Source organism: Bufo bufo, chromosome 1 (assembly GCF_905171765.1).
Source record: "Bufo bufo chromosome 1, aBufBuf1.1, whole genome shotgun sequence".
Taxonomy (NCBI): Eukaryota; Metazoa; Chordata; class Amphibia; order Anura; family Bufonidae; genus Bufo; species Bufo bufo.
Genome location: NC_053389.1, coordinates 264339532 through 264357012, shown reverse-complemented (window position 1 = coordinate 264357012; position 17481 = coordinate 264339532). Strand labels below are relative to the sequence as shown.

At 43.0% G+C, this 17481-nt stretch overlaps 1 protein-coding gene across 3 annotated transcripts in view; it reads left to right on the top strand.

Annotated features, from left to right (window-relative positions):
• LOC121007039 (T-cell immunoglobulin and mucin domain-containing protein 4-like) overlaps positions 1 to 17168 on the top strand; it is a 54506-nt gene extending 37338 nt beyond the window's left edge. For all 3 annotated transcript variants that reach the window (XM_040439187.1, XM_040439189.1, XM_040439188.1), the window contains 4 exons: positions 6010 to 6056; positions 10487 to 10568; positions 11869 to 11908; positions 16706 to 17168. In XM_040439187.1, the coding sequence (XP_040295121.1) occupies positions 6010 to 6056; positions 10487 to 10568; positions 11869 to 11908; positions 16706 to 16835 (299 nt within the window). In that variant the 3' untranslated portion in view covers positions 16836 to 17168. The remainder of the gene's footprint in view (positions 1 to 6009; positions 6057 to 10486; positions 10569 to 11868; positions 11909 to 16705) is intronic.
• The last annotated feature ends 313 nt before the right edge of the window (positions 17169 to 17481 follow it).

Below are 17481 nucleotides of genomic sequence, written 5' to 3'. Positions count from 1 at the left end.
CATTAGCTGCAAAATCAGTCTTAACATTACCCCTGCTTTTGAACCCTGGAACAGTCTTACCAGATCCTGGGGGTGATCTTGCGTCCCAAGACGCTCCACGGTGGGGCATAGACGGATTCAACAAGTCCTCAGAAGCAAGGTACCTCTCCACTAGGTCCACCAACTGGTTTGCAGTGTTGGGGTCCCCCTGTCCGACCCACTTCTTCAATGTCGCAGGGAGCGCACGCAGGTACCGGTCCATTACTACACGCTCCACGATCTGAGGGCCGGTCAAGGTCTCTGGCTGCAACCACTTCCGGGTGAGATGGATCAGGTCAAACATTTGAGAACGGGGTGGCTTGCCGCTGGAGTAAGTCCACTGATGCACACGCTGGGCTCGGACTGCCATGGTGACACCCAAGCGTGCAAGTATCTCCGTCTTCAGTGTCTCATAGTCCTGGGCCTTTTCCGGTTCGAGATCAAAGTACGCCTTTTGAGGTTCCCCGGTCAAAAACGGGGCCACTAGACCCGCCCACTGTTCTTTTGGCCACTCCTCGCGGACAGCAACTCTCTCAAAAGTCGCAAGGTAGGCCTCAACATCATCAGTAGGTGTCATCTTCTGTAGGTGATACGAGGCACGTACCAATTTTGGTTCCCCTGGCGCAGGAGGTGCGAACCCTTTTTTCAGCTCCACAAGAGCCTCTGCGAACTGCCGGTTCATCTCCTGTTGGGCAGCCTGTTGTGCTGCAGCGGCCTCTGCGACTTGGCGGTTGGATTCCCGCTGAGCTGCATTGGCCTGTAGCAGGGCCTTTAACATTTCCTCCATTTTCAGAAAATGCCCGCTGAGTCCACCACGTGTGGGAGATTAGCTGGTGGGGATCACCTTTTCTGAAAACAGACAGTCCGTATGCAGGCAGTTTCTTTGAAAGTCTGGCTGGTTGCCAGGTTTATTTAGCCCAAAAGGTTTGCACAGCAGAAAACAAACAAAACAGAAAGTAAATCCTTGCCGTCCGGCGCTAAGCTATACAGTTATGTCCTGACTATACGGTGTGGGGCTGCTCCCCGACACCGCCAACACAAATGGTAAAGCAAACCTTTAGTTTCTCTTGCATCCAAACATAGCTCTCCCTTCAGCCACACAGGTTACAATCCTGAGACTCAGCACATGAGAGACCTGTTGTGCTCTCTTCCTGTTTATTTAAAGTCCACCTGGAGGTGAACTCCAGTGGACCACAATCTCTGGACCGGAACCAAGCCTGCCTTAGAGGCTGGAAAAAACCCGGGTCGGATTCCGGTTCAGTCCCTCACAACAGAGCGCATGCGAGGTGAAACATACCTATCATCCACCACCTCGCCTCGCATACCGTCACAGTATGTACGGGTGACTTGCATTATTCCTTCCCATGTGCATAACTTTACATTTGTCAGTGTTAAACCTCATCTTCCACTTCTCTGCCCAAGCCAACAATCTATCCAGATCCATCTGTAGCTGTATATTGTCCTCTTCAGTGTTAATTACTTTACACAGTTTAGTGTCATCTGCAAAAATTTATATTTTACTGTGTAAGCCTTCTACAAGATCATTAATAAATATATTGAAGAGAATAGGGCCCAATACTGACCCCTGAGGTACTTCACTAGTGACAGTTACCCAATCTGAGTGTGTACTGTTAATAACCACCCTCTGTTTTCTATCATTGAGCCAGTTACTTACCCACATACAGACATTTTCTCCCAGTCCGAGCATTCTCATTTTATATACTAACCTTTTATGTGGTACAGTGTCAAATGCTTTGGAGAAGTCCAGGTATACGACATCCATTGATTCGCCGCTGTCACGTCTAGAACTTACCTTCTCATAGAAACTGATTAAATTAGTTTGACATAACAGATACCTCATGAAGCCATGCTGATATGGCGTTATTTGCTTATTTTCATTGAGGTACTCCAAGATAGCCTCTCTTTGAAAGCCTTCAAACAGTTTACCCACAACAGATGTTAAACTTACCGGCCTATAGTTCCCGGCTCTGTTTTTGTAGCCTTTTTGAATATTGGCACCACATTTGCTATGCGCCAATCCTATGGGACATTCCCTGTCAGTATAGAGTCCTTAGATATCAGAAATAAGGGTCTGGCTATAACATTACTTAATTCTCTTAGGATACGGGGGTGTATGCCATCCTGGCGATTTGTCTATTTAAATCTTTTTAAGACGCCGCTGTACTTCTTCCTGGGTCAGACAGGACACTTTTAATGGGGAATTAACTTTTACATTATGCATTTCATCTGACAGTTTATTTCCCTCAGTGAATACATTGGAGAAAAAAATATTTAATAGCTTTGCTTTCTCCTCATCGCTCTCAGCAACTCCCCCCTCATTACTCTGTAAAGGCCCGACACCTTCAGATTTATACTTTTTACCATTTAAATAATTGAAGAACATTTTAGGGTTAGTTTTGCTCTCTTTGGCAATTCATCTCTCGGTCTCTAGTTTGGCCGCTTTCATTTGTTTTTTAAATATTAAATTTTTTGTTCAATGTTTTTTTAGTGCTTCCTCGCACCCCTCCTGTTTTAGTGATTTAAATGATTTAATATTATTAAGTCACATCCACAAAAATAGTGCCTACAACGTTCAGCAGCAGACCTGATTTTTCCATACTTTGGTTCTGGGCACAGAAAATGCTATTTGGGGGCTACTGGCTAATTTCAGCATTATTTTTGTCATATGTAGGATGGGTAAGGTACTGGACCTTTGATTCCAGTCAGAGTTGTAACGGTTCCAGGAGCAGAGGTTGTAGATACCCCTAGGCCCTGGTTTCTGCAATATCACAGGACACCAGAACTGTAAATAGCCTGTAATAGTCAAGCGGCTCTTTTATAGGTTTTGCTTGTGTAATATTAAATTCCTGCATGAACAAATTTAAGGAATTAGTGCTGCATGCTGGCCCGCAGGCAGGGCCGGTTTTAGACAAAATGTGGCCCTGGGCAAAATTAAAATTGGGGCCTCAAATCTTCTAATAATGTACTAACAACACAGTCACATTCTATCGATTTCGGTCCTCACAGAGTTATACACTCCTCACACAGATCTTCACCCTCATTGTCCCAGAATATGCCACATGCCCCCTTCCCTCACAGCAAGGAGTTCCTTCACTCACAAAAATCTACAGCAATGGATCAGGTCGTCATACAGCATGTACCCCAGGACTGCACTGCACACCACTGGACCCTCCCTTACATGGCTGCTCACAGGCATACACAGTTCCTCTCTCCCAAAGTACCTCCACGAGCTTCAGCAATCCGTGCATAGAGAAAGCTCTGTCCTATACACATTTAGTCATGTGACCCTTAGCATCTTTCTGACATCCGTCTTAAATGTTAGGCACGTGTCGGGTCATTAAAGATGGTGCCTGGCCTGGAGCGGAGTGGGTGCCATAGCAACTGGGTGCCTGCTGTTTTATACCAATGTCCACGATCTGCGGTAATGCTGACCTGGACATTTAACCACTCAGATTCCATGGTGAAATGTCACCACAGCATCTGAGAGTGTTAAAAACCGGAAACGGGCTTCCTGTTGAGGCACGCTTTCCCCTGGCGATTATTAGTATATCCCAGTTTAGGCCACTAGGTGGCAACACTGAACTGTAATATAGTGATTTCTATACAGAATGATGGAAATTGCTCCATTATTCTGTATAGAAATCACTATCGCAGTTCAGTTGCAATCTGATATCAAGTTGTGGTCCACTTGGGGACCAAACAAAAAGTTACAAAAAAAAGTTTTTAAAATATAACAATTCAAGTCACCCCCTTTCCCCAAAATAAAAATAAACAAAAAAAAATATAACATCATGGGCATCGCCGCATGCAAAAATGCCTGTACTATTAAAATAAAATAAAAAGTTAGCCCATATGGTGAATGGTGTAAGAAAAAAATTAATTTTTTTCATCACTTTATCTACCAAGAAAATTGAATCAACAGTGATCAATTCATACACACCCCAAAATGGTATTGTCAAAAACGACAGATCGTCCCGCAAAAAAGGAGCTCTCACCTATCCCCGTATAATTAACTATAAAAAAGTTATGAGGGTCAGAAAAAATGTTAGTTTTTTCTAAAGTGAGTCCTGATGTTTATAGCACTGACTGAGGATGGGCGGCCTATAGAGGTCTTGAGCTGGGGTTCTGTTAGGGTTGCCACCTTTCCCAACAAAAGTTTACACAAGTTAAAAAGGTTGACGTGGTTTGGGGCTTGGATTAACACAGGTGATATATCATATTTTACGTTTTGCTCCATTCTTTTTTTCAATAAGATCAAACTTTACACTGCTGGGGATACCCTGTGCATTTAAGTTTTATTTAGCCTTTATTTTTTAAATGTTTCTGCCAGGATTCAAACTAACAGCCATCTACATTAAAGGCAAGAACCTTAACCACTGAGCTATAGAGCTCCATGTTAAACTGCTGAAAATATATTATGGCTTAAAACTTCAGTAGTAGTTTCTAGTGTATTGTGCATTCATATATATCAGAAGTATCATTTTAAATATTATTTTTCGTAATTACATATTTATTTGTGCCATACATTTTTTTTTACAATTACTAAAAAAAATATAAAATGATACTGCCCCTGTATATGAATACCTAATACATGAGACACTACTATAAGGTTTTTCTGCAACAGTTTAACATTGAGCCATATAGCTCAGTGGTTAACATTCTCGCCTTTAATATAAATGCTTGTGAGCTCAGCAGAAACATTTGAAAAATAGAAGCTAAGTAGGACTTAAATACAATGTTTTGGCATAGCCCCTTTATGTTCATAGTTGCCGAACCCCGAGCTACAGTAACCTTGCTTCAGCACTCTCCCAGGCCTGGCTGGGAGGGTTGCAACTCTTATAACCCCAGAGGCACACACTGAACTTTGGGGTCTCCTTAATTCAAAAGTATAGCCAAAAAAAATCCAAGTCCATAAACAGTTCAATCCATAATGGACAAAACTCTGAGTTTTTCTACCTGTATGTGAAATACGAAGATAAATGAATTTTGCAATATCCAACGCATACCATATGTGTCACGGTAGGGAACAGTGAGCCCTGAACTCCTGCCTAAGCACTGTCCCTACCTATTTGCACGATCCACCCCAAATAGCAGCCCACAACTAGTCATCAGTCCCTTCCTATGTAAGTGCATGGTCCGAATTGGTACTCGTAAAAGGGAGACAAAATAACAAATGACTAGCGACAAAATAATACAGAAAACAGAAATCAAATTCAGAAATGTAGAAGCCACTTAACAAATCAGGCGCACCTCTGCCCTGTTGTGCCCTGCCCTGTTGTGCGCCAAAAACGGAAGTCTACGCCAACTTCAACTATAACTTCCGCCACTTGCTGGGGAAAGTTATAGTAAATTCGGCGAGCGTCGTGAAGCCATGCCCCTTTTGTGCCAAGAACCACAAAGTCACAAATTATGGTGCACAGATGCAATTGTGGCGTAAAGTCATTGATAAATGTCCACCAATGTCTCTTTTAATGGTCCTCCACCTTCTGTAAAGAGTCTGTTCTGTTCTCCCTCAGAGGTTGGTTCTTAGCACAGTTGCTTTTCTGGCAGCTTTTCCCTCACAGGAATGGTTTCACCCTGGAGAGATTTATTTTCTCCTGCTTTAGCTTTTCTGGCTTACACACCAGCATCTGCATATACATCCTCGCTCTTGGCACCACCCAGCAACTATCACTAAGAACTGCCAGTTAACTTTTCTTACCCATATACAGCCTTTTGGAATACATATTGCATAGTTAAGACACTTTATCCATTTGTACCACTGACATTTTAACAGCTTTAGCAGTGAACCATATTGCTAAACCTTTTAGCAGTGAACCATATTGCTAAACCTTTTAGCAGTGAACCATTCGATAACTTTAGCAGTGAATCACTGGGTCACTGCATTGGCACAATAAGTGTTTGGGGGACAGTCATGCAAACATATATTTTTTGGGTGTTGTCACTTTAACTTTTTTGTTTTATTTGTAGGCATCTCAGATTTGTTTCATGAAGATGTCACAACACTACTGAAAAAGGTAAAACTTCAGGAACAGTTATTGACTACATGGTACCAAAAGTTATCCTGAAAATCTAGTATGGGCCAAAAAAACTCCAAGTTAGATTATAGTATTAATTACTGATAGCAAGTCTTCTATGGGTCAGTAGCTGGCCAATATCAGCAGATATTGGATATAAGGAGGCCCCATACTCTGGTTCATACCCATACTATGCCCTTTGCATCATTACTACTAGCATCAGGGATCAACCCAAGGCCTTAGGCGTGTTTCTAACCTTTCACTAATCCACTACTGCTAATGAACCCAGAGTAACAACCAATATGCATATGTGTCTGAACTGTATGTAAGACAGCATAAGTATGTATTAATGATTGTAGTATTTAAATGTCTTGCAGGCTGAATTTGGTACAGTGTAGCCCCACTGGAACCGCCAACCATTATTTTCATTAAGAGGCAGCAACAATTCTTTTCATTGGAAGGCTGTGGTTTATTGCTTTGACTGTGCCAAGTAAGGACATACGCTTTCTTGGTGTGATCATGGTTATAAACCGTGTCCTACCATTGAAAACAATGGGAAGCCATTTCGGCATGGATGGTCATTGACTTTTAGGCATGGGATCTTTGCTAAATTCAGCTTGCAAAAAACTCCATCTGAACAGCCCCCTAAATTGGAATTTATGACAATGCGGCACCTCTACATTTATAATAATGATTGGATTCTTAAAAATTTTATGGGATAGCAGCTGGCAGGGGGCGATGCTGTTAATGAAGAAAAGCTAAAGAGACTATACTATATTATACTCATGATCGGTGGGGGTTAAACTCTGACATCTAATCACAGTGTCGGACTGGGGTACTTAGGGGCCCACCAGTGTAACTGATTCTGGGGGCCCACCTTAGGGCTCCTGCATGCTAACTTTCTTTTTTTTTTTCATGTCTGTACAGTTCACTTCGCTTCAATGGGGTCACCCAAAAAAAAAAAGCCTCATTATGCATTCCATGTCTGTATGTCCGCATGGCCGGCAAAATGACAGAAGATATCCTATTATTGTCGGTATTACAGACAAGGACAGGACTGTTCTATTAGAGGCCGGCTGTTCTGTACACACCCGGTATCCATGTTTTGCGGATCCGCAATTTGCAGACTGCAAAACATCCAACGGTCGTGTTCATGAGCACTTACAGTGATAACAGGAATATTCAAGATGAAGTATGATGGTAGACATTTACAGCAAAATGCACAAACATACATGTGGCAGAATTTACACATATATGGATATCCTGCACTTAAATCAGTCAGAAACAAGACACATGCAGCGCACACCAATCACTAATTGGACACATGTGGCACACAAGACACTTATACATGGGTCACATGCCACTTATGCATATGTCACATACTGAACATACACCACTGATACATAGATCATATATAGCACACACCAATCACACATAGGAAACACACAATGCACACACCAAGACATTTATGCCTAACCCTATTAAGTGTAGCACACTTAAAGGGGTTAAAGGGGTTGTCTCACATCAGCAATTGGCATTTATCATGTAGAGAAAGTTAATACAAGGCACTTACTAATGTATTTTGATTGTCCATATTGCATCCTTTCCATCACATTATACACAGCACGTATCCGTGGTTATTACCACTGTGTAATCCAGCAGCGGTGGCCGTGCTTAGACACTATAGGTAAAGGTGTTGCCCTATGCGCACTTCCAGCCTTTTCCTATAGTGTCTAAGCACGGCCACCGCTGCTGGATTACACGGAGGTAATAACGACGGATACGTGCTGTGTATAATGTGATGGAAAGGAGGCAATATGGAGAATCACAATACATTAGTAAGTGCCTTGTATTAACTGCATGATAAATGACATTTACTGAAGTGAGACAAACCATTTAACCCCTTTAAGCAGAAATGTCTGGCATGAGATCTACCAAATCTTAACCTCTCATATTGCACATTATCTACAGTATATTTAAAAGGGTTGTCCTACCATAATGACCTATTGCCTATCTACAAGATAGTCGATAAATATCAGATTGCTGGGGGTCTGACTGCTGGAACACCCACTGATCATGAAAAAAGAGGTCCTTAGACATTCAATTACATTACCGCTAATCTATGTACACAAGGGTCTTAAAGAGGACCTTTCATCAGAAAATAGTGTGTTAAATTCTTATACGACCGACCTTATGGGGCTGCTCTCACTGATGTCCGGACCCTTTTTTTTTTTTCAAATGGACCCCCCGTTCGTCTGCTACGCTCTCCGTTAGTTTCGTCGCCTCATATGCAAATGAGGCGACAAAGTTATAGTAGGCGTTGTTCTCTAAGTTCTGGTGGGCGCGGTTATGCTCTCCCTGGCAGCGAGTGCATCCAATCGCAGCGCCCCTCTCTTAGCCAGGGAGAAGGAGCTCAAGTTCTCGCGAGATTTGCGAGAACTTGAGCTTCTAGACATCCGGACCGAGCGCCATCTTGCAGTCCCCAGCGTGATGCTCTGCACTGGGGACTCCAAGATGGCGCTCGGTCCGGATGTCTAGAAGCTCAAGTTCTTGCGAATCTCGGGAGAAGTTGAGCTCCTTCTCCCTGGCTAAGAGCGGGGCGCTGCGATTGGATGCACTCGCTGCCAGGGAGAGCATAACCGCGCCCACCACAACTTAGAGAACAACACCTACTATAACTTTGTCGCCTCATTTGCATATGAGGCGACGAAACTAACGGAGAGCGTAGCGGCCGAACGGGGGGTCCGTTTGAAAAAAAAAAAAAGGGTCCGGACATCAGTGAGAGCAGCCCCATAAGGTCGTATAAGAATTTAACACACTATTTTCTGATGAAAGGTCCTCTTTAGGACAACATTCCCTTAATCATGGAGGTCCCATCAATCAGACACTTATCACCTGTCGTGTCATAGCTGTTGGACCTTTTCACACTCCCTATCCTTAAAGGTCAAACTAAAATAGAAATGTTTGCCTGTTAAAGGACCTGTGTCTACTTTTCTAGTTATCCTCTATCCACAGGATTGGGAATAACTAAGTGATCCGTGGGGGTCTGAACGCTGGAGTCCCCACTGATCCCCCTTCTTGATTGAGTGGCAGGTCGAGCATATGTCCTGCCTCTCCATCCTTCTCTATGTACAACACTGGCTATTTCCAGTGGTCCCAAAGAGAATGAATGGAGCAGCAGGGCATATGTGTGACCTGCCACACCATCAAAAAGGGGGAACAGGATCCATTCCTGGGATCAGTGGGGGTTGCAGAATCGGACCCCATTATTCATATAGTTATGCCCAATGGTGTGGAGAGTATAACTTGAAAACCTGGACCCAACCCCTTTAAATCCTCTACCACTCCACCAGTATCTCTTTACATGGCAGCAGTGATGCCTGTAAATACGGAATATCATCACTACCACCATATAAACCATACGTGTCAGTACTGGAGAATGTGACGCACTGTGCAGAATTTTTCAGTCATAAGTCCAACCCACTTTGCAGGTCATAACCTTTAACAAAGCCCAAACAAAGGTGCCAGAGGAGCAACGTGAGCAAAGGGCACAAACGGAGGGTCATAACTGAAACAGAGGCATTAGGGTCACCTGAGGCAGGGCAATAGTGGGGATCCTGGAGCAGGGGTAACTGGAGAAGAGGCAATATTAGCGGTGCATTTAGAGTGGGGGCATCTGGAGCTGGGGCATTTATGGGGGTGCACCTAAAGCAGAAGCATTAGGGTCACCTGAGGCAGGGTAATAGTGGGGATCCTGGAGCAGAGGTATTAGGGGGGCAACTTGAGAAGAGGCAATATTAGAGGTGCATTTAGAGTAGGGGCATCTGGAGCTGTGGCACTGATAGGGGTGCACCTAAAGCAGAGGCATTGGGGGGACATAGGCAGAGTCCACCCAATGCCACTCTGAACTCTGCAGAGAGCAGCACACATTCATATATCTGTGTCTGCTATAAAAAAAATCCCCTATTTCCCCCTTACAGTCTCCTACAGCTCACTACTGTCACACACCTGAGAAATCAGCCCAGCACCGCAGAAGAGTCCTTCTTTCCGGCAACCACAGTTTTCTGACAGCAGGGAGGGCAGGAGGAAGGCTAGACATGTTCTCTCCTCCTTCACTGCCAGCACCAGGGAAGTTTAGAAGATACTGCGGGACCTCCTGTACAATATACACCAGTAGGAGGCTGCCACCTAGTGGTTACGATAATTATTTCTCCTGAGAATGGAGAAATAATTACTCCTCCATCTTATCTCAGGCACAGGAGACTGGGGGCCTCCTGAGGAATCCCCCGCCTCCCCGGAGGGCCAGTCCGAGCCTGTCTAATCAGTATGTAATGAAATCATACCATAGGAAAACCTTTAAACTAAGATTTTTTGAGATACCAAGTGGTAGATTCCCTAGACCACTATTCTAAAATGTCTTTCTTTTGCAGAATAAAAGTACAATCATCATTGCTATTAGCGTATTTTTAATTGCACTAATAGTGATCTGTGTGATGCTTCTGAAATTAAAAGGTGAGTGAAATTATTTAAAGGTTTTGTTTGGTTAAGAATACCCTACTAGGGAGTTCTGAGTTAACGGGGGGTCCTTTCAGGAACCCGAATGGAGACTGCCTATAGTGAAGGTTTCTCTGTGGAGGACTCAACATATCACTGCATTTCATGAACAGTCCATGGATTTCAATGGGCACTATGTAATACTTAATTTCCACCATGGTGGCACAGCAGGGAAATTAAAAAGACTTCCTAAGGCACCTTTCACACAAGCGAGTTTTCCGTGCTGGTGCAATGCGTGATGTGAACGCATAGCACCCGCACTTAATTCTGACCCATTCATTTCAATGGGTCTGTGTACATAAGCAGGTTTTTTTCATGCATCAGTTCTGCGTCGCGTGAAAAACACAGCATGTTCTATATTCGGCATTTTTCACGCAGCCCTGGCTTCATAGAAGTGAATAGGGCTTCAGTGAAAAACGCATTGCATCCGGAAGCAAGTGCGGATGCAATGCGTTATTCACTGATGGTTGCTAGGAGATGTGTTTTTTTTATCACTCATGTGAAAAACGCATCCAAACGCATTGCACTCGCGTGGAAAAAAATTGAACAATTGAACGCGATCGCAGACAAAACTGACTGAACTTGCTTGCAAAATGGTGCGAGTTTTCCTGAACACATCTGGACCTAATTCGTCACACTCATGTGAAAGAGGTCTAAGGGATTAAACACAGATTACGGCCTCATGCACACGACCGTTGTTTTGGTCCGCATCCGAGCCGCAGGTTTTGCGGCTTGGATGCGGACCCATTCACTTCAATGGGGCCGCAAAAGATGCGGACAGCACTTCGTGTGCTGTCCGCATCCATTGCTCCGTTCCGTGGTCCGCAAAATAAATATAACCTGTTCTATTTTTGTCCGTTTTGCGGACAAGAATAAGCAGTTATATCAATGGCTGTCCATGCCATTCCGCAAATTGCGGAACAGACACGGACGCCATGCATGTTTTGCGGATCCGCAATTTGCAACAGTCGTGTGCATGAGGCCTACATCTGATCACTGAGGGTCCCATGTAATCAGCTTATTTTATTGGGGACTCTTAAGCTGACATTGTATTCTAAAACTGAGGAGGCTTTGTTTTATGGAAAGACCCCATAACCCTGGTCTTTGGATATCTAGAAACATAAAATAGAGGTGGCTGATATTTAGCATATTGGTTGAATCCATCTGAAGTTTTTAGTAGGGTGAATTAAGTAAATGATTTCAAATTGTGACGCTTCATCTTTGTCTAAGATGCGCAAAATTACTTTTTTCCCATTAGGTCAAAAAAGAGGACGTTTCCTTTTAGGCTTTGATCCACAGTAAGTATCAGCTGAACTGTCTCTGATCTAATTTGTAAATGACATATTATTTTTTATTTATTGCATGATTTTATTTGCCATTTTAAACAAAACTTCACAGTTTTACAAAAACATTTCGCGGAACAAGCCTAATGTCATAATGGATTACTGAGCATCCCAAATATAGCCAATACAATGATGACTCCCTCATAGATTAAAATATGGAGTTACGACATCCAATAATCCAATGCCAATAGTGTAATGACTCACAGGGATAGTAAAAAAAAAACATTTTCAAGTACCTTATTATGAGTTAATAGAGGGGTGTTCCCTCTTCAGGACCCTTATTTAATAGCCACCACAGTGAACTGCTAGAAAGGGCATCTCTCGATCTGGAAAACCTGTGCAATACTTGAATAGACCGTTTGTTAAAATGAAAATGATGTCATGTTTTATTGCAGGCGCTGGCTGGGAAATTTTAGCTAAAGGGCAAGAATTCAGCAAAGGTGCATGATTTACGACCCATACTTAAAAGAGGACCTTTCATCAGTTTAGCCCTAGCCTAATTATGGTCCTACCTTATAGGGCGGCCCCCACTGATGACATGGCACTTTTTTTTTTTCCAAAGACCCCCCTCCCCCTGTTCTTCCGCTCCTGTCCCCGTTGATTTCGACACCTTATATTATAATGAGCCGACTCGGTTATACTAGGTGGAGACTCGCAGTTTCGCTGGGGGTGGTTCTCTTCTCCCTGGCTGTGAGCGCATCCAATCAGAGCGCACCGCTCTTAGCCAGGGAGAATGAGCTCCTCCCTGGCTAAGAGCGGTGCGCTCTGATTGGATGCGCTTCTCCCTGGCTAAGAGCGGTGCTCTCTGATTGGATGAGCTCACAGCCAGGGAGAAGAGAACCGCCCCCAGCGAAACTGCAAGTCTCCGCCTAGTATAACCGAGTCGGCTCCATTATAATATAAGGCGCCGCCGAAATCAACAGGGCCAAGAGCGGACGAACAGGGAGGAGGGATCTTTGGGGGAAAAAAAAGTGCCATGGCATCAGTGGGCGCCGCCCTATAAGGTAAGATCATAATTAGACTAGGGTTAAACTGATGAAAGATCCACTTTACTTATCCTAAAGATGGCATAAACTTAGGGCTGTATTAGACCCGGAGATAGTGCGCAAGATTATGGCTAACAAACGTTCGTAGTAAAGCTCATTAGCAATGATCTCCCTGTGCAAAACGCTGATAATCCCATGAAACAGACAAAAAAAATCTTTGTTTGCCATCTAATCACGCTCTGCTGCCGGCAAATAATGATTCTGTATGGGGAAGAGCAATGGCATTAGCGATCTCTCCTCCCCATACTGTGGAGGAGATCAATGCATGTAAATGTAGGCCTCTCTTTCACTGACAAGCAGGTGATTGTCGGGAAGGAACGCTTCTTTCACTGACAAGCAGCTGATTGTCGGGAAGGAACGCTTCTTTCACTGACAAGCAGGTGACTGTCGGGAAGGAACGCATCCTTCCCGACAATCAAAATGCTGATCTGCAGGTGTAATACAGCCCTTAGACAGGCAGTCTAGACCTGCACCAGATTTATCACAGTGGCTCAGGCTGGATGACAAATGTGGTGAACGGGTAGACACTTTGTCTAACTCTATACCAACTATTGGCTTACTTTCAGAATTGTGACATGATTTTGACACAAAACTACGCATTTGGACCTCGGCCCCTTTCCAGTGAACCCCGCCCTTCCAGTTAAAGAGGCTGTTTCACTTCAGTAAATGGCATTTATCATGTAGAGAAAGTTAATACCAGGCACTTACTAATGTATTGTGATTGTCCATATTGCCTCCTTTGCTGACTGGATAAATTTTTCCATCACATTATACACTGCTCGTCTCCAGGGGTTATGATCACTACTGCAGTGCAGATATAAGGTTACCGGGATGGGAGCTACTGCACATGTGTGCCTATGCAGGCACTTTTTCCTATAGTGTGCAAGCATGGCCACCGCTGCTGGATTGCAGAGTGGTCGTAACCCCTGGAAATGAGAAGTGTATAATGCTCCAGATGCTATCTTTCTCATAGAATGCTTTTCCGTACCACCCTCTCTCATACAGACTAGTCTCCATGTAGCTGTTTTCTGTAATATTGCTCCGTACGGTTCCTCCTCTCTCTTCCTTACACACACACTACAGCTCATGGTTCACACACAGACTGGTCTACTTCCTCCACCCCCCCTTCTCCCAGACTCTCCATACTTCCTCTTAACCTTCCACCACAGGGACAATCCTTCTCATCTGTGATACAGGACCTTTCTCCATGGACCTACACAGATGTGGTTAGGTGACCAAGCAGGTCCTTCAACTGTAACAAGACGTGCAGGGCAGAGGGAGGAGCATTGCTGATCTCTTCATCTCCCTTTTTGCCATGCTGCCCATGACCCCAACCCTATAATTATAAAGAAGGTTGTGAGTGAATGAGGGGGCAGGGGACAGATGACTTCCTATTCCCCCACAGTTTTAAACTGTATCTGTATCTAGATGAGGCAAACATAGTTGAAAATGATCCCACTGCCAGCGAACCAGATGCATATGTACCCCTTTAAACATTACAGAATATGCTTGGATAATGGGATGTTGATACTGTTGTTCTTAGATTGTAATAGCTTCAAATAAGTTTTAAGGACTGATCTTGGATATTATGGCAGTACTGGAGTAGCCATCATAGGTGACCAGAGTCATAACATAAAGCTCCTGGACCCTAATACAAAATCTTGAATACTCCCCACCTACCTCTCATCATTTAGGTAGTGATCGGTGATTTACCAGAGAATTTATAAATGTTTAAATGACCCCCACAAACAATAGAACTGGCGTCCATTGACCCTGCTCACCCTTCACTTCATAACCACAGTGAAAGGTTTGAAAAGAGTTGAGCAGTGAGGAGGAATGGTGTGTTTAGGGCGCCTGCTCTAGTGATCAGTGGGGGCTCTGTCTAATGGTAGGTGATAAATGTCAGTTGGGGAGAAACCTTTGACTAAAGGCATTCCGTGACATACAGTGGATATAAAAAGTCTACAAACCCATGTTAAAATGTCGGGTTTCTGTGAAGTAAAAAAATGAGACAAAGATAAATCATTTCAGTACTTTTTCCACCTTTACTGTGACCTATAAACTGTACAACTCAATTGAAAAACAAACTGAAATCTTTTAGGTAGAGGGAAGAAAAAATATAAAAATAAAATAATATGATTGCATAAGTGTGCACACCCTAAACTAATACTTTGTTGAAGCACATTTTGATTTTATTACAGCACTTTGTCTTTTTGGGTAGGAGTCTATCAGCATGGCACATTTTGACTTGGCAAGATTTGCCCACTCTTCTTTACTCCAAACCTGTCAGATTGCGAGGGCATCTCCTGTGCACAGCCCTCTTCAGATCACCCCACAGATTTTCAATCAGATTCAGGTCTGGGCTCTGGCTGGGCCATTCCAAAACTTGAATCCTCTTCTGGTGAAGCCATTCCTTTGTTGATTTGGATGTATTCTTTGGGTCGTTGTCATGCTGAAATATGAAGTTCCTCTTCATGTTCAGCTTTCTAGCAGAAGCCTGAAGGTTTTGTGCCAATATTGACTGGTATTTGGAACTGTTCATTATTCCCTCTAGCTTAACAAAGGCCGCAGTTCCAGCTGAAGAAAAACAGCCCCAAAGCATGACGCTGCCACCACCATGCTTCACTGTGGGTATGGTGTTCTTTTGGTGATGTGCAGTGTTGTTTTTGCGCCAAACATATCTTTTGGAATTATGGCCAAAAAGTTCAACCTTGGTTTCATCAGACCATAACACCTTTTCCCACATGCTTTTGGGAGACTTCAGATGTGTTTTTGCAAAATGTAGCCTGGCTTGGATGTTTTTCTTCAACAGAAAAGGCTTTCGTATTGCCACTCTACCCCATAGCCCAGACATATGAAGAATACGGGAGATTGTTGTCACATGTACCACACAGCCAGTACTTGCCAGATATTCCTGCAGCTCCTTTAATGCTGCTGTAGGCCTCTTGGTAGCCTCCCAGACCAGTTTTCTTCTCATCTTTTCATCAATTTTGGAGGGACGTCCAGTTCTTGGTAATGTCACTGTTGTGCCATATTTTCTCCACTTGATGATGACTGTCTTCACTGTGTTCCATGGTATATCTAATGCCTTGGACATTCTTTTGTACCCTTCTCCTGACTGATACCTTATACCAATGAGATCTCTCTGATGCTTTGGAAGCTCTCTGTGGACCATGGCTTTTGCTGTGGGATGCGACTAAGAAAATTTCAGGAAAGACCAACTAGAGCAGCTGAACTTTATTTGGGGTTAATCAGAGGCACTTTAAATGATGCAGGTATATGCTGACTCCTATTTAATATGATTTTGAATGTGATTGCTTAATTCTGAACTACATCCCCAGTTATAAGAGGGTGTGCACACTTATGCAACCACATTATTTTAGGTTTTATGTTTTCTTCCCTCTACCTAAAAGATTTCAGTTTGTTTTTCAATTGAGTTGTACAGTTTATAGGTCACATTAAAGGTGAAAAAAGTTCTGAAATGATTTCTTTGTCAAATTTTTTTACAGCACAGAAACCTGACATTTTAACAGGGGTGTGTAGACTTTTTATATCCACTGTATATGTATGTCAATGGTGTGCCATAGGATAATTTCCTACAGTACAAAATCCCTGGAAAATCCCTGTAAGGAAATCTTATTGGTTGTACTTTCTTGCAACTAAATCTGAGTTACTGTATATTGAATCCCTCATGTCTTATCCCCAGTCTTGAACTAGTCACCCATGTTGAGGAACCACCCAGCGAGATACAGGCTGAAGAAGCAGACCCCAACAGGGCTGAAGAGGACAAAGCTGAAACTAACCATATAGGAAATACAAGCGAAGCTAAAGACTGATTCATAAAGACAAAGGGGATTTCTGTCTAGTTACTTGGATCGTCTATATTTCATCTAGGGAAATCGACCACACCTTGTTTTTTATGCACCACTATTCACATTTCGAAGTTGGATCATCTGGAACCATAAAGCTTGAGGGGGAACCCTATATAAAAACTTGCTTAAATGGCAATTTTTTTTTTCCCTCTACATGTTCTTGTCCCCAGGTGGCAGTATATCAGGACAACAGCTGAATAATTGAGAAGTAATCATATCAAATAAATTGTTGCCCAGCAGGAGGCGACAATGGGCACATGAGGTTAAAGAAAATATGAAATGTATGTTGTATCAAGAGCATTGCAAAGTACAGTACAGCCATCATCCCTACTGGATCTTCAAGATCCAAGTGAGACTTGATAAAAAAAAATTGAAAATAAAAAAAAGTTAAAATAAATAAATAAAAATGTAAATTAAAAAAAAAAATTGCCTTTTCCTATAAAAAAATGAAAAAAATAAATTAAAAAATATTAGGTATCACCGCATCCATAACGACCGGCTCTATAAATATGTCACATAATCCACCCCGTCCGATAAACACCATAAAAAAATAAAAATAAAAACTGTGTCAAAAAAAGACATTTTTGTCACCTTACATCACAAAAACACA